The sequence below is a fragment of the Manacus candei genome, unplaced genomic scaffold (genome assembly GCF_025592945.1).
Source record: "Manacus candei isolate 608988 ecotype Guabito, Panama unplaced genomic scaffold, ASM2559294v1 h1tg000028l, whole genome shotgun sequence".
Lineage (NCBI taxonomy): Eukaryota > Metazoa > Chordata > Aves > Passeriformes > Pipridae > Manacus > Manacus candei.
In genome coordinates, this window is record NW_026138076.1 from 28760840 (window position 1) to 28782562 (window position 21723).

Below are 21723 nucleotides of genomic sequence, written 5' to 3' on the forward strand. Positions count from 1 at the left end.
TCTGGTATGGCAGAATTCCATTCTTTACTTTAAATCACACAAAACAAAAAAACCCAGAGCAGTGACAAACCCAACCTCTCTAGTGGTTCTATTGCTGCTGTCCCAGTTTTAGCTCATCAAACTACTTGCAATTTTTCTAATGGGATTCAGGGCCCAAGGCCCATAGATTTTCAATAGGACTTGTGTTTCCAAATCCCAGAGATGCTTCTGAACAACTCCACTCTATCTTACATCTAATGCAGCTATTATTAAGAAGAAAAAAAAAGCCAGAACAGGAAGGACAATGGAAGGGGAATGGGATGCAACATAAGAATTGAAGAAACAAGATCTCCTGGACTGCAGAGCTTTTGCAGGCACTACGTTGTATGTCTTGCATACTCCCCCTTCATCCACTGGGTATTTGCAAGGAACTTGAAATTTTGATACTTAAGAAAACAGCCTTGTGTGAACATTAACACCTTATACGCATGCCAAGTAATGGTTTAAACCAAATCAAAACCTGTTGCCTCACTGCCTTCAAGGGTCTCCTATGTATTTCTGGCTCTGCACAGCATTTCCTGCACATCTCCTGACTTTCTGCCATTTGCCCTCTGCCCAGCAGAATAAGGATGGAAGAAGACACGCAGTCCCTCCCTGACCTATCTTGCTCCCACCGCAGCACTAGACAGCGCAAGGATGCTGCTGAATCCTACCATAGAGTTGCAACCACAGTCTTATCAGAATTGCATCTCCCTCAGGGCATCCTCCTATTAGTCTTTGTTTGGTCTTCCCTGGCTCAGCCCTCATTCTTCTTGTTGTTTTTCTAGGCAGTGACTTTGCATTGGCATTACACTTCTTATTTGGTGGTATTTCTGAGATCTGCTTCACTTAGACAACCACAAAGGAAGCCACAGGATAACTGTATAGACAAGGAGAATTGCTATACACATACATACATTTAAAAATATGGGATCAGGTATGTAGGATGCACATGTATATGCCAGTCATTCCAAGGACCTGATATGACAACTGGGTATGGGAACTGGATCATTCTTACAGCAAACTGCATGGACATGAGGTTGAGGGACACTGCTTGGTAGAGTGAAAAACCTGAAACAGACACCTGCAAGCCAGTCAGCATGCAGTGGGACTGCTAGCTGGCAACCTCAAAGAAAGTCTCAGATTACTAAGAAGCCACTTAAAGCTGAGAAACTTGGAGACTTCTCTTCCATTGCCCGTGATTTTTGAGCTAGGGGCATGTGAACACTCCAGCATCACTCACAGCAAGGAGGAGCATACAACTAGCAGAAACAAAACTGCAATTAGGAGGAGGCAGTAATAGGCATCTGCATGAAACATGCCCTCGGCATGAAGTCCTATTACAGGGAACTGCTGTCTGCCTGGATGCAAGGGGTCCAGCAGCCTTTTGACTATAGGATTTTGGTACTGGGTTTGTGAAACAATCACAATTACAAACAAAATCCTGAACACGACAAAACTCTGTCACTGAGCTGGACCCAGCAGAGCTGGACGCCAGAGGGTTGAGAAAGGGAAAAGCAATATGAGCTTCTGGAGCTACTCCAGGGAAGAGGAAGCTTACCTTGGGGAGAAGGGGAGACCTGTGTCATAGGGAGAGGAAGGAAAAACAGAGATTGCAAAGGTTGTGCAAGCGCAGGGGAACGGATCAAGATAAGGTGCAGAAGACAAGGGGAAAGTTGACAGGCAGTCCAGGGACACAGGTAGGGAGATAAACAGATTGCAACTGATAAACAGCCAGGCTATCCATGCAGGGCACGATTTCAGCAGTAGCAACCAAGCTGAGACCATCACACTTTGAATGCAAAACCCACAAGAACAGCAATGAGGTGCCCGGACACATGGCTCAGTTATTTGCACATCTGTGCTCATTGCCTTGCTCCAGCAGCAGCAGTGCCGTTTCCTGAGATGGGGTCCTGCATAATTAACTCAAACCCTAAGCACTAGGTCTACATGGAGACCCTGGGAGTAAGGCTCACTTTGAAGCACGTTCTGGTGTTCACAAACCCTCTCCTTCATCATTGTACTACCTCCCCCTTTAACTGAATAAACTAGAGACATGAGCTTCAGCATCAAGTCCCACTTCTGGCAACCCCCTTTTTTCTGCTGCAAGTTGCCAAAAGTGACATCAATTTTCTGCAGAAGTAATTTTTCTGGACAAATGCATACAACTTAATTTTTCTTTTAAAAATACACAAATATTTCAATTCATCCTTTTACCAAATGCACATATCCAAGATTTCTTCTCTTTGCCTTTTGAAGCAAATGCCCTCATCTCTTCTTCAGGTTTGGAGTACTTCACCTACAAAGATGCTTTTCTACCATCATCCTTTTTATGACCTGCATCTCCCGATTCTTTGACCATAAAGATGGAGGAGACAGAAACAGGGAACATGCCATCCCTTGCATCCAGTGATTTAAGCACACCTTGATGCACAACAGTCCATGTTTTACTGCCCAGGGACACACTCAAAGCGCCAATTCAAACCACTTGGCTCCAGCTGTACCCTTCTCTCAAGCTGGGTAACACATACAGCAACATGTCATATTAGCATATGAAATCAGGCTCTGGGGCACCCAAAGAATCATTAAAACAAGCCTTGACAAGACATATCAAAGTGAAATAGCAGCTAGTGGACTGTGACTGTCAAGCAACAGTTGGGTGTCACTAATAAAGCTCGCTACAAAACCTGCCTGTTGCAATCACTTGTGCCCTTCTTAAACTCACTTTCTTAAACTACCTAGAGAAACATGCCATGTATTTGCTAACTAAACTGCACTTAGTCCCTTCTTGACCTTCAGGTGCTTTAAATAACACACACACAAGCAGTTTTTTCTCCTTTTCCCCCAACTAAATCCCATAAAAATCTTCAATTTCAGATTAACAGTTCTGATTCACTTTGTGAATCTTACTGGCAGATCAAAGATTCTAAATATTGTGGCTTTGCAATACATTTTACGAGAAGAAAAAGCTCCCAATTGTTTGTGAAATAGTCCATTTCTGCATGTACATTTGCTCTTACTATTTAATGGCAAAGCTGTGAGTGAAAAGCTTCGATGGAAGACTCATTCTCCAGTTTATTATCGTTGTACATACTATAGATTTCCTATATCTTTTCTATATCATGCATAGCAAAAGCATAAATATCCTGACACTCATTTCATCTCCCACTGAGCTGGAGACACTCAGCCAAAAAGGTAACATAATTCAGCAGCACACCTGAATCTCAATTCATTTACTCCTGTTGTGGATTTGTCCCAGTTTCTCTGTCTAGAAAGCAGGTGTCTTCCTTGCACAGCTCCGTGTTTTTCAATAAAGGTATCAGAGGGAAAAAAAAAGTGAGACTTTAAATATTCTTAAGGCATCATGTCTTATTTAAAAACTACTTGCAAATTGGCAGGCAGCTCGTAAAATATTTATGGAGCAGATTATAAAAGTGAAGTTGTAAAATGATCCCTATATAGGTTTATAAAATATAAAACGGACAGGTAGAAAGATGAAGAATCCAGCTGGGAAACCAGTGCCCACTACCTTGCATGGCAGAAGCCAACTCACGGAGAAAAATCCTCCAGAAGTGAGGTAGGAAGATATTTATTCTCTCTGGACTGATGGAGATTCTTTGTGTCTGCCCTGTGCTTCAGGGTGCCCTTGCTGAGTTGTGTGTGGCCCCTCCACTACTTGAGGCATCCCCCTGAAAAACAGAGAATGCCCAAGGGAAGGAGTTTTCGTCTTCCCAGCTGGGGCCACTACTCTGGTCACAACTCAGGCAAGACACATGGGTGAATGTGGATCTTGGACATCCAACCCCAAGGTGGTGATGTGGAAGAGTTTTACATACTTTTTTCAAAGGCATAGGCCGAAGCATCTCAGCACACAGCCTAGGCATTACTGGAAACGCAGGCAGGGACAGCATTTAGACATCCCCAATGAGGGAAGGGACTTCATCTTGCTAGATGCAGTCAGTCCAATTGAACAGGTTGTGCCCTGAAAGTAGCATGCAATCTCCTATCTCAGCTGCAGAGATTTATACATGTATTTAATCTCTTAAATATGAGATAAATGAAGTATGTGTGCTTCTCTGAAACAGAGACAAAACACCACTTGTTTTGCAGGGGTGAGACCTTCACTGAGAAGTACACCTTCTCAATAAGTCAGCTTTGAGGAATGCATCCAACCCACCTCAAGCTGTCATTTCACAGGAGGTTTGCAAGGACTGCAAGATTGTCATTTTACGAGGGGTTGGTGCTCATTTCAGACTATTTGTTCCAAGATGTTAAATCAACAAAGCTGCATACGTGTTGCAGAGCAGGACTATGTTCCATGTAGAGGAACAAACAAACACAGATCCATCCATCTGGCCAAGATCCTGTCGCCTCAGCCCATGTGTGGAGACAATAACTTGTTCAGTAAATAGCTTTATCCTTGATAAACAATACCGATATTAAGAGGCAGAAGCAAAACCCTACCACTCGTGATGTTGGTCCATGTTCAGCATTTGCTTTTACTGCTTAAATCCTAGAATAAATTCAGTATCACAAAATCAGGGACTAGTGTAAAACTAACAGCTCTTATACTGGAAGTTACTTCCCATTTTTCTGTTCACTTTTCTCCTGAATGAGATCAGAAGAGCAGTAAAAGGTCTGGTGATGACAAGCTAAGATCTTGAGGTCAGTGCAAAGATACACTAGATGGCTGGCCTGAGAGGAACCAGAATAGATTCCCTTCCTAAGGGCTGCAGGTTCAGAATCTTCTTAGCTGCTTTCCCAGCGCTGCTGTCCACCTCTACACAGTGTGACCCTGTCTTTGACCCCTGATTAACTTGGATGCCTTACAAAGGAAGTTTCACAAATCCAGCAGTGGTATTTTTAGCCTTTAGTCCTTCCCTGCCTTTGTAGTGAATGACTCCCTACTTTCCTAGACCACTGCCAGAACAATTAAAAATAATTTAAACAAGACACCATTTTCCCTGCTTGCAGGAAGCTCCCTCTGATCTCCATAAATCTCTCTAAAAAGGTTGTTGTGCCTTCCTATAGCAGAGCCAATGACATCTGTGCCTTTAAGTAACTTTTCCCATTTTCCCCTCCCAGCTTGTTGCTACATTAGTCTCTGATGCTTAGGAGGAAACCTGCAGAGGGTGTTTTCCAGGTCAGCCAAGTTTTCTTTATGTCTCTCTCTTCTTTGTAGCCATCCAGTGCATTCCTGGTCTCCTCTGAGAAGTATTTTCCATTGCTGTCACACTCTGGTTGAGGGCCTTGCTGAAGACATTTGAAGCATGACTTGCAGTGAGGGACTGCTTGTGCACTGATGGCACAGGCATGACAGACAACAGAAATACCAGGAGGTTTTCTTTCAGCACAATCATTGTCAAAATGGTGGCTCACGTACCAGAGCAACATTTTGCAGGCACACACTTTGAGCTGAGCATCAACTGAAAAGTCACAAAAACCAACCGAAAAATGCTCCATCAGGGGAAAAAACCCACAAAACCCCCTTCCGTTTTAGGGCCTTTGGGATTCGCATTCACAAACTTCTCCCTGGTTCAGGCCTCTGTCAAAGCAAAAATACAGCACTAGAGGACCCCAAAATGGTCCACCTTAGAGACTGCTGTGCCCTACAGCAAGGACTGCACCGCGACCCAGCTACCACCATGCAAAGCCTCAGCATCCCCCAGAAAACACAGTAGAAGAGTTTCACATCTCTCACCAGCTGTGCTGAAAAACCATCCCAATTTAACAATGCATGTGGGATGTCTCAGACCTTCTATGGTCTCAAGCAGCTACTTGATGGGGATGGTGATTTCATGAGTTTCAGGAGATTTGGGAGGATCTATGCACAGATTACAGTCAATTCAGGGGCCTAAAATGCATTCCCTTTGGGAAGCAACTCAACTTGTGTCCAGACAAACCAACGGAAATTAAAATCACCCCTCCTTTGATTAGTTAGAAAAGAGGGGAGAATAAAAGAGAGTAGACTAAGTGGTGAGGCAGCCCAGATGGTGGCAAGAACAGGACAGCATGCAGTACGGACACGCACCTCTTGATGCCCGCAGAGATATGTCCAATACTGCTGGAGCATATCGTTGGCAAACAGCATCATGTCATTGCTGTGTATGTCATACATTGACATGTATGTCGATGACATACAGTTCATTCCACTGACATGCATGTTACATGCCACTAAATACCTTTCCACTCCCGCCTACCCCCTGCCTCCTCTCTGAGGGCAAATCACCTCCCCCATCCCCTTTTAACGACAAGAAGCAGAACTTGATGAGTGTCCAGCATATGTGATATTTTATTAGACACCTGGTGCGGTGTCTGGATTGATCATGTCATAACATATCGGCTTTTTTTCCCCTCTTGCTGGAGACACACTCTGCTTCGAGTCACGCTATTTCCAGTTGTTGAGATAGACAAGCTTGGTACAGAGATCAGATGAGAAAGTGATTTCCAGACCAATACAAGAAAGGAAGGGAGAAGCAGACTGCGCACAGAAAACATGGATGGAGGACACGAAGTAGGAGCCAGCACAGGTGGGAACACTGACCATGTTAGGCTCGGATAGGCAACAGCACGAAGAGAAGAAGCCCACCCACAGCCATGATCGCAGCAACTGAAAAGCAAACAAAAAGGCCCAGGATAAGGAATAATCCCACCATCCTGGCAAGGTGCAAATACATTTGCAACATTTTTATATGCACTTCTTCCTTCTTATTGCAACTATTATTTGGACCTTAACACCCTGGGCTGCAAGATTTTCACAGCACGTTGCTATCATTGCAGAAAAATGCCTTGGGGAGAGTGTATAGATCCTGGTCCTGTAAAGCAATTAACCATGTGCTTCCTGTACTTGAGTACTACCGTTAGGATTAATGGGGCCACCCATGTGCTTAAACTTAAGCACCTGCCTTGAAGCAGGCAAAGTGACTTTTTTCCATAAGTGTGCATGTGGTACAATTACAATCTCCTTTGAAAAAAGAAAAGTACTGGATGAATACAAAACCCTGCTTTTGCAGATCCTTAGGCGTGTACTCAACTCACAGAGCCCTTTCTGCATCTCCTTGTATCAGTGAAGCTTTGCATCCACTTTAGGTATCTGCAGAGGCAGGACTTTGTGAGTTATGTGAGAGCATTCAGTCTAAATAAACTCAAAATATGGTGAGCTGAAAGGCACTGCATGCATCTACAGCTTGCCTTTGAAGGCTGCTCAGCCATTATTCTAGTCTAATTAGACTTTGGGTTCACCTGGCATCAGTAACCCAAGGCTGGCTGCACCCTTTATCCTTGCCAGAAAACATGCACAGACAATTTTTCTGTTACCAAATCTATTAAGATAATTCACCCTGAAAAAGAACATAGTGCAGAAGAAACAACAGGAAGGACTTCAGTACAAGCAAGAGCCCAATGGTGTAGATATACTCCAGTTAAAGTCAGCTGAAGATCTCACTCATAATTTCTCCTCAGTCATCATAACGTCGTTCTCAAAAAAAATTCTGTGCATATCAGACTTTCATACAGTTTAACTTACAATGGCTAAATACATTAAAATAGCTTATTTAGGCAGAATTAACATTCTGCAACTGCACTGTCTTAAATTATGATGCAAAATAACTTCAGGCATGCAATGATTTACAGAATTATATACTGGATTATGTGCTTACTTAAATTAGAGTTGGTGAAGAATGTCTTCTAAGCTCCTTTTGCATCAGCAAAACAACTTGCTAACATTTTCTAAACAGCAATGCCAATATTTCTTACTATAATTGACAATATTTTCTATTTTCATAATACCCCAGCTTGTACAGTCATACTAATATGGAAGCAGATCAGCTTTCTCTAAACCACTCCACTGATCCAAGTTAACACCAGAGGTCCAAACCCCAAAAGCACACATAGGGAAGCAAAGCACTATGCATTTTGAGTCAATTTTGTAATTTTCTTCTTTTAACCTTGCAGGATTTGAGTGCAGGGAACTGGTGCATCTCCATAAGATCACTGTGGCTGTGACACTTTAACTTATGTTTCAGATAGGAGGCCCTTTTCCCCCAGGTATTTTCTCATGGTTGCTGCCACCAGACCGTCCTAAGCCCTCACACCACTCAGCATGCAAAGTCAAAGTTTTTGAAACAACAGTTCAATTAACCTGAAAAGCAACCACTTCCTTAAAATGAAAAGAGCTCACTGTTTTCTTAAACAAAGAAAACTCTTTGAGCACCTCATCAGCAACTGGGCTGCTCTGAGACAAAATCAGTTCACTGCACTGAATGCAGAGCACTTCAGATCTCACTCCCTTTATATGGAAGAAAAAAATGCTGAAGTGCAAGGGAAATGTGCCTCAATGCAGCTTTGCTCCTGCACACATATCAGCTATACACCTGTGGTCAAAATACTCTGAGTTTTAACACTATGGGAAATCTAAAGTGCTTAGAAACAAACTAAACTGTATCAGCAGACAACATAATTCACTTTCCAGTCCAAGGAGTGTTAGGAAAGGTAAGAGAACCTACTAATTGAACTGAACAGTTAGGACAAAAGAAGATTTATTACTACTTGTGTTAAAAGGATGGCTTGACTTGGTAGATAAACTTCAGAATATAAAAATCCTGAGTCAAACAAAACTGAAGTTAAACTCCAGCAACCCGAACATGCACCTTGTGGTCATTACATTTGGGTGCTGATGGCTTTGAGGAGGGGCCAAATTTCCCATCTCCTCACTTCATGCAGGGCTTTCTTAAGTCTAGAAACTGAGGAGCTGAAAGCAAAAGTTTTCCAGACAAGATCAAATGCTGTGGATAAGAGATTGGTGTTTAATGAAATACACTCGGACCTCTTCAGAGGACTTTTAGCCAGCAAGCTGACCTATACCAGGGAGCAGTCAGAATGGAACTGAGCACTGTAAACATCAAATTTATCTGCAAAGTCTCCTCCAGCCTCACTGAATCCATTAGCAGACTATGAGGAGAGCTTGTGGGGATGCTCTTGGTCAGGAGCCCACCCGATCTGCTGCAGAATAACAGACGACATGCCCATGTAACAGTGAAAGTTATTGAGCAAACACCTGCAGTGTTAAATCCCCTTTGCTGGGAAAGATCAAGGCACTGAGGTGACACCATCTCCAAATGCCAAGCTGTCTTCAAACAAGGTGTGACAAGGCTTTGAGCTCTGGCATCAAGAAAAGGGCTGCAGATAGGCAGAGAAAATGCAGAAGAGCCTGGAGCTCCAGTGACACCTCCAGGATCTCCACAGCCTGTTGGCACTGCCCTGTTCCTTGTCTAGTCCAACTCTACTGCTTTCAGTTATCTTGGGCACACAAAGACAACACTCCTCCTCCAGTTCTAGCTAAGGTGACCCCTGAAATGCTTATGTGGTTTCCAAACCCAACCGTCCAGAGAGCAAACTTTAACAAACGTATGCTAGGACGACTTATCAACAAACTTGGCATTGTTTCAAACCTTGGGCTACATGCTTTATTAATGAAATGTATAAATATCATGGGCCTCAACAACTGTGCCTGCAATTAATGCAATTAATTTACCACAAGTCTGCAGATGACCCTGTGAGCATTTGGAATTAAACTACATTTTTAGTTGCTAGATAGAATTCAGAGGGGCTCTGCCATATATAGCTGTGGCTTTTAAGAGTTATAAGTTGAAGTCTTGGAATTATGATAAATGAAAGCCTTGTTTGGTGCTTTTAATAAGCTGTTCTAATGGGATGTTCTTCAGAGGTTTGCAATTAGAGACTGAAATACTTGAGGGTGCCTGGGAAGATTTTTCTAATCCTTCATGCAGCCTTGAGGGATGGCAATGATTGCTTCCAGCATCTCCGGGTCAGGAGGCCAGCACTACACCTAACAGTTCGTGAGTCAACATGCTTGCTTTAAACATCAGAGAAGCAGCATTACACACTGTGAGTTGCTAGGAATGTATTCCCATTTTGTCCAGAAGTACATGAATGTTTAAGGAGTCACCTGCTCTTCCTGCTGAGCTATCCTAGTTCACACGTTAAAGCACGTCTTTGCACTGTTCAAGAATGCAGAAGCCCAAGCAGATGATATCTATTGTAATCACTATGGGAAGGAAAGCAACATCTTCAGGGAAAGGAACTGCACTTGGAAAGACCTCTGGCATTATACTTTTCTATAAGACGTAAAAGACGCGAAAAAGTACAGATAACCTTTTTTTCTAGGTAAGAGGCCAAGTGCTGCAACATGGTGAACCCCCAGGAGAGGTCATGCTTCTGATTTCTAGCATTCAAAGCAAGGTGAAACATCCACATATTCAGAAGTGCAGAAGGACAAGAGTCTGACTTTCTTCTTCATCCTCTACCCACTTCACAGCCAAGAGAAGACACTGTAAAACCCCACTTCTAAACACCACATCCACTTGGGGTGCTCAGCAGGAGCCTCAAGGTGCTACCACTTTCAGCTTGAAGAGCAGACCAGTTGCCTTCTCCAAGTGGAAACAGGACTTGCACAGTGCCATCAAATACATCATTTGCATGAAGGTGAGAAGATTTTGTCACTTACTGCTGCACTACCCCACATTTTCCCTGCTCAGACAAAGTTTATGCCAGCCACTTATCTGTTCATGACAGTCCTTCTACGCCATTCCCTTGGCTGCTGCCGGAGCAACTCAGAAATAATGCTTTCAAGCACAATGCCTCATGGGCTTGGAGCTTAATTACAGATTTGGTTAACTCTCACCTCCTGTCTGGACTGAAGTCATCTGAAGGCAGATTATCCTGGGTCCCTAAACCTGCCTCAAAACTGCAGTGTAGACTGGCTTGCAAAAGCCAAAAAGTGTTTACAATAAAAGAGGAATAAGGTGTTTAAGTAGCCAAATTTGGCAAGCTGATTGATCTTGGTAGGATGTTAGAGATGGGTGCTACAGACAGCAGATTTCCACACCGGTCCTAGGAAGGTATCGCTCTGTGCAGAAGTGTGCACTGGAGCACTCTGCTTTCAGAGAATGGCACTGTACATCAGTGCTGTGAACGCTCCTCGCTGGGAAAATGTACCAGCAAAGAGGCTGTTAACGTGATGGAGGTAATAAAAACCTTGACCCAAACAGAAGCAGGCCCAGACCCTGCCTGCTCTTGGTGGATGGGAATTTTGACTTGGCAAAGCAATAGCTTCCTCAACAAAATCCTTCCTCTTGTCAGGTGAATTGTGGGGAATATTTGGCAGCAGGCAGCATCATAAAGTGGCTATAAATCACATGAGACAATGTCCTGCAGGAAGAAGGAAGAGCAGGCAAGAATGTAGAGATAAAAATCCTTTAAAAAGTCCCAACTAACAAAAATTGTGACTCATGTTGGAAAAATTCTCTATGAAAAACATTATCTATAGACTGTCTCCCATTTCCTACGGAAATATCAAAAAAGCAAACTATTTTAAGCCCTGACACAACTTGGAAAATAGGATGAGGGGAGGTTGTGGCAAAATTAATCCATTTTTACCTTCCACATCACAGAAGGTTGTAAACACTGCCCCAGCACCTAGGATATATATCACAATCTTTCACTCTCTCTATTCCCTGAAAGTCACTTTTTAACAAGATGCACATATTTGTGTCCAGAAAGTAGCCTCTGCCACCACAGGCGCTGATATTTAAGTCTAAATCAGCTAAGGTCAAGGATGGATACTCTGGTGCAGAAGCCCCTAACTGCCAATACCCAGGTGGCAAGGTTTGTCTTTGCTTTGTCTTTCAAAGGCTAGTTCCTTGCCAGAAAAAGACTTTCTATATATGCACGACACCGTGAGAGGGGCAGTTCTTGTTGCTTCAAAATTATTTTTTTTCTTGAGTTCTATGAAAAGCTCCCTCTGGTTCTCTGGAAGATCACTTGAGAAGAAAAGGTCATCCATAATGGGTAGCTGACTATAAATGCAGATGCACAGTACACTTCTTAGCTATTTTGAGCAGCTTTTGCAAACACGCACAGCATTGACCTAATACCATTCCCACTTTACTCTGTAAAAGCCCATGCTTTTGTTTAGCGATACAAAGTTCAAAAGCCTGGGGGACTGGAGGGACCAGAAGTCTCTTAACACTCACCCTAAGGTCCTGTCAGTTTTGCAAACAGGACTTGGTTTGAAGGACAAAAGAGGGGGAACTGCTCTGGAGCAGTCAGTCTCCTTCCCACAGTGCTGAAAACCTGACTCCCTACCTGGGTTTGTAGGGAGAAAGAGACCGATGCCACACAACAACAACTGAGGCACCTTATTGCTCCTGTGAGATGGAGCACAAAGATCTTTGTGACTGGATTGTCCGACACAGATTGTAAAATAAAAGTCAGTAACAATTTTAGATTAATATATATTTCAATAAGGAACAAAAATGGCAACCGACATCTAATTCAAGCAAAATTTATAGCCTTGCTTTTATAGCAGTGTAAAATGCACTGTGCTTTTGAGAACACATAATCCTAACAAAACAAAGACAGTAACAACTCCATGTTCTTGAATTCAATACTTGTAACTGGTTTAATAATAGATTTTCAATCCACTTCTCTTTTTTTGCTGAGACAACTACAGTCTGATTTAGTGAATCTCTTTGATTTGTAATCCCGATTGTTATATTATTAATATGCCCTTGATGTAAGGAGCAGGATAACTTAAAAAAGTGATCAGCTATTTTGCTTGGCATTTATGACCTTGGTCAGAGGACATGTTATTTACAGGAAGAGTTGTTGGGAGCATCTGCAAGTAAATCAGCTCTGAAAGCAGCTTAATTGTTTAGGGCAAAGCACATTTAGTTTCAAATTCCCAGGAACCTCCAGCTTCAGACACAAAGTGCATTTCCACAGATGGACGCTGGCATGTGGAAATGCCACCATGACTACTGTTCAACTGACCTTTGGTTTAGGGCCAGCTGCCAATGGGAAATGCCAAGCTGTTACTCACATCCATTCAGAAGTGAGAAAACTGCAGATACTTGAAAGTAATAAAAGGGGAAGAGCTGTGGTTCTGCCTTTGGGAACCTAGCAGAAAACAAAAAGCCCGTAGACCCCAGAAAACTTCTGAATCCTATAACTGGAGAGTACTTTCAGAGCTGCTAAGAGCAGGATGACATCCACTTCGCACCGCAGAACGGCTCTCAAGCCTCTGCTTGCTGCAGAGTAGGACTTGGGAGAATAGGTGCAAAAAGATGACATACAGAATCCTAGGGAGGAATATCCTAATATTGAGGTGCCCAGGGCCTCCCAGGGAGCTTGGGAGAAGCATGAAGTCAGCAAAGAGTAGCCTATTTGCAGGAGCTGGCCAAGTTACATCCTCTGCTACAGAGGAAGAGGGGTTTTTTCCTTAGCTCTGCTGCTGAGCAGTAGCTGCTCTCTTACACCAGAAGAAAAGACAGAACCTGGGCTTTGCTTGGTGTGGCAAGCAGTGATGATTCCACTGGAGTTTAAAATGGTTGTTTTTCTAAAAGCAAGTACAGGAAAGAATTAGGAAAGAAAATTTACCTCCCTGGAATGAAGTACTGGAATAACGTAACCACTCCAGAGACATAGGAAAGCATCTTCCAGAAACAGGTTAACAGATTCAGAAAGGGATTATACCATGACTTGGAATCCATTTATTGTCCCTGCAGTGTCACAGCAGGAGAGTCACTCCACAAATTGTCTTGAATCCATAACCAAGGCAAAGCAGCATGAGTGATACATCTCAGTGGCATCTCTGTTTCTTCCAAACCAGAGCAATTTCTTTGTTTTGCTTTGTTTAATTTCAAATTGTCTGTCATCTTTCTGAGTTTCTGGGGCTTATTTTTCTGTTCTCACAAGTCACTCCACGTACTGGATGGGTTTTAAAATTCACAGAAACTCAAACTGGCTGAAAAGCTCTGTGGTTTTGAAGCCAGTTTTCTAATGGACCAAACCTGGGTGCTGGAGGCTTCTCCACCACCTCCAGCTGAGGGACTGTGCTCTTCTCAGTTCAGGGGAAGGGTTCGAAAGATAAAAATGGACCAAGAGCTCAGCTCCCTGTGTCTGCCCCTTTCCACACATACAGTGTGGCATCATGGGGAAGCTCCTGGAAACCTGCAGGTGCCCTGGGGTCCACGGAGGAAGGTGTGAGTACAAGGGAGAAGGATTAAGGCTGCAGTAGAGGTGGTGATAGAACTCTAGCCAAAAGAGACAAGAGCTTTTATAAACATGCCAAGAGACAAAGAGCTAAGAGGAAGAACATCCTGGAAAGCCCATTAGACAAAAGGACAGAAAGACATAACTAACAAGTACTGCTGACAAATGGCTCAGGATTTGCAACCACTTGCTTGGATCAGAGAAGGTAGCAGTAAAAAGGAGACCTACAAGGGTACACCCTCCCCAGAGGAGTCCTGAGTGCTTGCCAGACTGTGGGAAGAGCAAGAGTTACTGGTAGCCACACAGTAGCGATTCCCACGGCCACAGACGGGATCCTCCACCTGTGATTCACTCCCCAGATTCCTCCCTCCAGAGTTGCCAGTTTACATCCATAGCTTCCCTACGGTCCCACATGCAGTCTCCTGTTTGCACTGATATAAGCACACATCCAGGCTGAGGGAAGCCAAAGTTTACATTCACCTGCCCTGTTTGAGGAGGAATTTGAATCAAAACCTCTAGCCTTTAAGGAGAGACTTGAACTCCTGGATACTGTGTTCAGAGCCAAGTCTTTTGACTACAGCTTTCTGGTAGGGCCTGGTGTGAATTGCCTTTAGCCATTCACCCTCCCCCAACTCCTCTCTGCTGCTGCATGCTTCTCATGCAGACAGTAGCATTTACTTTTCCATTTTTAAGCCCAACAAGTCACTCAAAGCAGACGACAGGAGCTCTAACGGCTGAGCTGGAAGAGACTGTCAGTCTCTGACCTTGAGTGGAGATGAGTCTGGCACCACACTTACCTTTCAAGACAGGAAATAACTGTGTTTGTGTCCTTCCACGGATGCCTTATGCACGCGGACCCAGCTGCTCAGCCTGGCTGGATTTCACTGCTCTGCATTCTCAGACTGATAGCCTACCTCCTCTGGTAAATAAGACCCTTGACCAACATACTCAGTGCAGTTCCTAAGCAAGTATCTGTAACATCTCTTAACACTTAAAATATCCTGTAATTTACAGCCACCTTGCTAGATCTGAGCTTAAGACAGACCTGTATCATGAAAGCAACAGTGGGTTGATTGGTACTTTAGAAGCATAAATGTTTACTTTGCACTGAAAACAAATTCAGCCTTATCAGGAGATGCACTTCACACTGCTTTGCAGGAAGGATGTTGCATTGTTTGACTACTGCCACAAAAAAATGTACTAATATACATGTAGAATACAAAAGAAATGTCTTGTATGCTGGCTGTCACGCAAATTTGGTGTTGCTTTACAAACAGATCCTGATACAAGCCAGATTTTGCCCCAGTACCACAATCTCTTGTTCACCAACAAATTCCATCAACTTCCATTAGAGTTGTCAAAGATAGTATAGCCTAGGCTTTCATCACTTGCCTATGTTTAAGCACATGAGAAGTCAGTGGGGCCGTCTGATGGTTTGAAGTTGAGTGTCTCCCTTCGTGGAGGGAGCTCTCTGTATAATTTACTAACACTTGGGGAACACATCAGTATCCTACACATGAAAAATGAAATCCAGATCTGACCAAAATGTGAGGTATTTGGCCATTATGGTGGGTTTCTTCCCATTTTCTTTGCATGTGTTTTCTTGAAGTTGAGTTTTCTCTGTGAACAAAGTCCATTGCAAGCTCTGAATACAAACATATGGGGTTGAGGATACTTTACCTGTAATATGTTCTGCTTATTTTTAAAGGAATATGAAAACACTCTTGTGCTAATCAAGTCAAATAATCAGGGCCAGTCTATACACAGATGACAATCACTGGGAAGTGAACTACATCTGTGAGTGAGCCTTTGCCATTCCTGCTTGTCCAAACAGATCAATCAGCCCACCCTTGTGCTGTTTTACAGTGCTACTGCTTGAAAGCTTCATTCACATGCTGCTTTTGCCTAAATTCCACTAATCAGCTGAACAGATAAAAGTTATTACAAAAGTTGGAGAAGTATAAATACACAGCTTCTTCTCTTACCTTCCACTGAGAAGGAAACCGATAACCACAGCCAGCAGAATGACTCCCACTGTTACAGACACAACAATTATAGGAATCTGGCTCTGGTCGCTGGATGCAGCTACTGCTGAGATGAGAAACAGAAAATGGAGATTAAGGTTAAAATGACAGTCAGCTCTCATATGAGTCTTTCTAGTGAGGCTGCCAGTGAGGTTTCAAGTCTTACCAGTTCATTTCTTCTTCTATGGTTTGTGTTTTCCCCCTTTGCTGTCTGTTTCTAGTTTGGAAAGGATATGAGTGGAAAGAAAACAAAACCACATGCAACACTAAGCCAAAAATTCAACAAGATTGTATCTCATCGCTGAATTCAGAAACCAAACTGTTGCAAAATGCAGCCCTTGAGTTTGTGAACTCAAGTTTTTCTTCCTGAGTTAGCTGCATTAGAAATCATAGAGATAAAAGATGAAAACCCAACAGGCTCCCATTTGCAGAGAGACATTTATGGAATGTTATTGTTAAGAGACATAAGCAAGATCTCCAAGATAAAGACTACCTGCACTTCAAGAAGCTATAAACAATTATAAACTAACTCCTTGTGGCATCTATATCACATGGCCAGAAGGTGCCCTCTGTAAAACAGGAATTTGCTAAGACACATACACTGGTTGGTCTTTTTATCAGCCAAAGGAGGCAAAATTCTTCCAGCCCATGCCTTGTAAAGAGCCCCTCTGCCAAAAGGCAGGAGACAAAATCCTGTGATAAAGATGCCAGCAGAAAGGTCAAGAAAGCCATTCAAGAACTGAGTTTTGACATAGGTTAAGTAAGAGCAGGTGAGCAAGCTCCTGTAACCTGTAAAATGTAAATGCTAATACCCTTTGTATCTTGATTATCTGCCCTACACTGCAAGGGGAAGGAGTCTATCTCTCCCCAGGGGTTTGCGTGTGGGGTTCCCCAAGTAGAAACCAAAGTCTCTTCACCTTGTCCTCTTTGCTGCCAGCTTATTTAGCAGTGTATATTTAACCACCCCAGGGCACAAATTTAGTGTTGTCCCTGCAAAACCAGGTCCCTGGTGCAGGCACTGCTGCTCTGCAGGGAAAAAACTCATTATAGCTCCTGCCCTTGTGCCAGCCTGCAATGAAGCTTCATTCACTCTGGGGAGCAGCAGGAATCAATTGCATACTGAAGAAGCCTTTAACTAAATGATTGAACTAGAAAAGGATCCCTAACACAGCATTAACATTATGGAGGCTATAAAATAACTGAATATAGCCCCATATCAATTGTTAAAAGAAAAGAAAGACAAAAAGGTATGTCATTAAACACTGATCTGCAATGGGCCTCAAGTAGTTCTTCATATGGGAGCTCTCCAGTGCTTAACTATGAGTGGGGTGGACCTGCTACAGCAACATAAATGATTTCAGAAGGATGGGTCCTGATACATTAAATATTTAATGTTAACTGCTCCAAAACCCTGCCATCATCTGGAGATTTTATTAGTTTCACAAACTTATGGGGGCTCCTGAAGATGATGTTTCATTGCTTCCTTGACAAAATAATTAAAAACACTTAAAGGAGAACATTAAGCAGTAACTTTTTGCACAGCTCAAGGGATGGGGAAATCAGATAAATCCTGCTGTGATCTATAGCAGCTGGAAAGCCTGAATCCAAGGTCCCAAGTTGGGACCTTGCTGCCATTCAAAGCTGGGGACACATACACACCTTCATTACCCCTTCTCAACTTGGTGACGTGTTCCTAGTCCTGCCCAGCAGACCAGCTGGATTAGCTCACCAACCCAGTCTAAACCCAGTTTTTGCCAAGGTTTTATTGAGGCTAGACAAGCTCAGTGGCATTTGGAAAGGAGGACAGTAACAAGTGGATACATCCAGCAACAGCTTCCACTCAAATAAAAAATTTTCACTGAAAAATGCGGCCCTGGCTGCCTCATGGTGCTTTGCAGAATTGCACATACAGGCAGCAGAAAGTAAAAATTCCCAAAGTTTGGAAGAAGGGAAAAGTCCAAAGCAGGCTATAGCTTCCCCTGGACTGCATTTCTCAGGCTGTTGTTGTATACTTCCTCCAAGTGCATTAAAGATAACTACAGAAATCTTGCAAATTGGAAACAAAACCTGTTGTTCAGTCCAAATTATATGGAGACTGTTTTTGATTCTCAGAACAGTCACTGTCAGGTTTTCATCTGTGCTTGAATCAAAATAATTTGCTTTGGCTCTAACATGAAGTTCACATCTGAACTCTGAAGTAGCAGTGAGACTTGGATCTGTGCTTGTTTTCAGATTCTTCAGGACATGCAGGAAAGCAGTGAGAGTCTGGTCACTCCTGACACTAATACTGACTTTATATAGGGCCTTGAGAAAAAAAAATCTTTTTATAAGGTTTTAAATGTCAAACAGAGATGTATTTTGTAAGATACTGAGGCTAACATTGTATTTAAATTCTAGCAAGAGTTTAAACATCTTGTTAAGTCTGGTCTCAGCCAGAGTTTGAGTCCAAGAGAAGAACAGTTCCCAGCTCCCAAACTGGGGGCTATTCAGTAGGTATTCCTCTGACTACATCAGCAGCTCCTAGGTACCAGAGAAGTACCTATTTCTCTGCCTTTAAAATGCTAAAAGGACTAGGGTGCAGGCGCAACAAAATGGCTCAAGACGTTTCTAGTGTTTAAAGATATTTCCACATGATGTCCTCAAAAAAACCTGATGAACACATGACGGGCTTTATGGGAGTGCCACTATTTTGAGACCAGAACTGTAGGTACTAGATCAAATGTGCATATATTTCATGTATTACTCCTTAATAGTCTGGAACACTATTACTCAAATGACTTTAAACTAGAAACTTTCCAACTGAGAGCAAAACTATATATAATAATTTTTGGCATAACATGATTTGGTTGCTACTTATTGGGCACGATTAATGGTTAATACAATAAGATATACATCAAATAGACCATTCCTATTGCATTAATGTTTGCATTGTGATGCAATTTTCACTATATTAGCTCAATCACTGGCTCCACAGCTACATCTGCACATATATAATGATTTGTTTAAAATCTATTACAGCTTCAAAGGTAGCATGAATTGAAAAGACAACTTGGCATCTTCTTCTCAAAGATGATGAATTTTAAATGAACTGGAGTAACAGTAATCAAAGTATTGATGAATTTAAATTTCCAAGGAAAACACAGAAAATAGTCTCTTTTCCACAGGAATGAATAGAGTATATCCACCACAAAATTTCTCTCCCATGCAAAAAGTATAAAAAATTAATAAATGACAGCTGTACAAACTAAAAGATGAAAGACATACTTTCTGGTGGAGAAAATTATATATGACACCTCAGCAAAAATTCTGTATTTGGGACAAAAAGAATTTCCCCACAGCTGTGCCTGAACACTGAAGAAAGAGCAGCTGAGCCTCTGTGTGCCTCAGGAGTTCACTCTGCCACAGAATCTGTTCCAGAATCCAGACCTGGATAATCAGATTCAGTAAAAAAAAAAAAAAAAAAAAAAAGAAAAATAGAAAATTTCAAACCCCACAAATCTGTACCAGATCAAGCAGAAGTCCTGCACATGCAGTGCACATTTTTTTCCATTTCTGATCACAAGTCGAACTCCTTTCCTTGAGGCTGTGGCATTGGCAGCCAACAGAAACTATCTTTTAACTTGACAGGAACTTGCACCAAAAGACACTAATGCTTGTTAAACTCCCCCCCTTGCAGAGAGGCACTATTTCAGGGTTTTTTCCCCAAATACAGATATTTAAGAGAGCTCAGCATCCTTTGCAGAATACCATTAAGAGGTGTGGAGGAACAGCTCTTAGCCCCTCTGTCCCTCCTGAGAGAAGAGCCCTTATCCTCTCTTGCATCAGTTCCCATAAATACAGGAGTTTTCTAAGCAGGGAAAGCCTGAAGACCTCCTGCTCACGATGTGGGCTGAGGAGGCAAAGGACAGATACATTCAGTGCACAATCACAATGTGCCTGATGTTTCCAAAGTCAGGGGATGAAGCCAGTAAAAGGAAGAGCTCTCTGCAAAGATATCGATCCCCTGACTCATTTCTAGTAACTGTTCCAGAGACACGGGCCGACAGTAATTAAAAAGACTTACACACTGGGCTGGTTTCAAACTCAAATCTTCGGCTGAAGCCACCATAGCCGGCAGCCGTCCGGGCTCGGATCTGGAAGACGTACGCTGAACCTGGTTTCAAGCCATCTGCTGTAATTGCTGTCTCCTTGGATTTGATGATAGTGTAGCTCGTCTCCTGGTCCTTTTCCCAACACCCCCCCAAAAACCATAAAGTTCAAACACATAAATAATGGCTCTCAGAGAAGATAGACTCTTAACAACCCCCAGAGCAATGTTATAAAGGGTGACTGAAGCATGCATTTTTGAGGATTTTTCCTCAAAACCCCCTCTCTGAAGGTCCTTTCTGCAGTACAAAATATGAGTTCTCATTTTCAATTTATAATCAATGATTCTAGGAGGCATGCAACTGGCATCTGTAGTAGAAGTAGCTTTCCATCACTCAGGATGCACATGGCCTGGGGCAATGGAAAGGTTTATTATACAAAGATCAATCCCAAGGCACAGGGAAGATAAAAAAAGCCCCATCGCCTTAGAAAGGGATTTTAAATTTATACCAACACAGCTTCCCAGTAATGTATCCAGGCCTAAAAGAGAATAATATATTATACATTGTACAACTTTAAGCTGGCATTTCTAGAACCAAGAATTAGACGTTGGGAAGGGAGTAATAAACCAAAACTCCAGGAAAATACCTAATTTTTGCATTGTTCTTCTGCAGCAATGAACTAGAAGAAAAACTGCTGAAATAAATCTTCATCTACATCAGTTTCTAATATGAAACAATTTCAGTTCTTTGATTAAAATTTTGCTCAAATGCTTGGTAATTACTCTTAGAATTATTTACTGTAACACATAATCTAGACAAGAGCTCATAAATTAAGGTCTACAAATTTGGAAACTGCTTTTTATTCACCATATCCTCTCATATCCAAATTATTATGAGTTAAACCAGAGTTCTTAGTAATTTTCTACCAAGATTTCTGCATAGCTCTTAGGATCTGAACTGATTTTTCTTTTTTTTTTCTTAATTTAATGGACAACTTCCAATAGATAGTACTATACTTGGCTAAGATGTTGGGAATCTCCAAATGTAAAATTACAGAATTTCTCATTTGAAATCTGTTTTGGAGAAATGTGTACACACACACACAAACACATATATATATGTGCCTTTTTTATCATATTAAAGAGTGATTCCTCTTACAGGACCATGATCTGACAAAACTCAATTTTCCCAAACATTTAATATAGACAATTCTTGTCCCTTGGAAATTAATGCTGTGAATTTACCCTTATGAAGGGTTGAAAATCCAGAAAATACAAATTATAGTAGCAACAAACAAAAAGGATTAAGGACAAAATCCCCAATCTAACTCAATGACTGGTTAAAAAGCAATAAGTCACATCTTTGCTTGTATGTCAGCCAGTTAGGTTTTCAATATACTGTTGGCTTCTGCAAACACTTAGACTCTTGGGCTTTTCTATGGAAAATACTAAACTTCACTATCAACCTGAATGAAATAAATCAAGACAGCATAAAGTTGGATTGGCTGGATCTACATCCCC

At 42.2% G+C, this 21723-nt stretch overlaps 1 protein-coding gene across 10 annotated transcripts in view; it reads right to left on the bottom strand.

The window, feature by feature from the left end:
* EPHA5 (EPH receptor A5) overlaps positions 1-21723 on the bottom strand; it is a 200343-nt gene that overhangs the window by 29666 nt on the left and 148954 nt on the right. For 4 of the 10 annotated variants that reach the window (XM_051790688.1, XM_051790687.1, XM_051790685.1 and 1 more), the window contains 3 exons: positions 20179-20338; positions 16077-16182; positions 6563-6628 (listed from right to left, as the gene is read on the bottom strand). In XM_051790688.1, the coding sequence (XP_051646648.1) occupies positions 6563-6628; positions 16077-16182; positions 20179-20338 (332 nt within the window). The remainder of the gene's footprint in view (positions 1-6562; positions 6629-16076; positions 16183-20178; positions 20339-21723) is intronic. The other 6 variants (XM_051790679.1, XM_051790682.1, XM_051790686.1 and 3 more) reach the window with 3 other exon arrangements.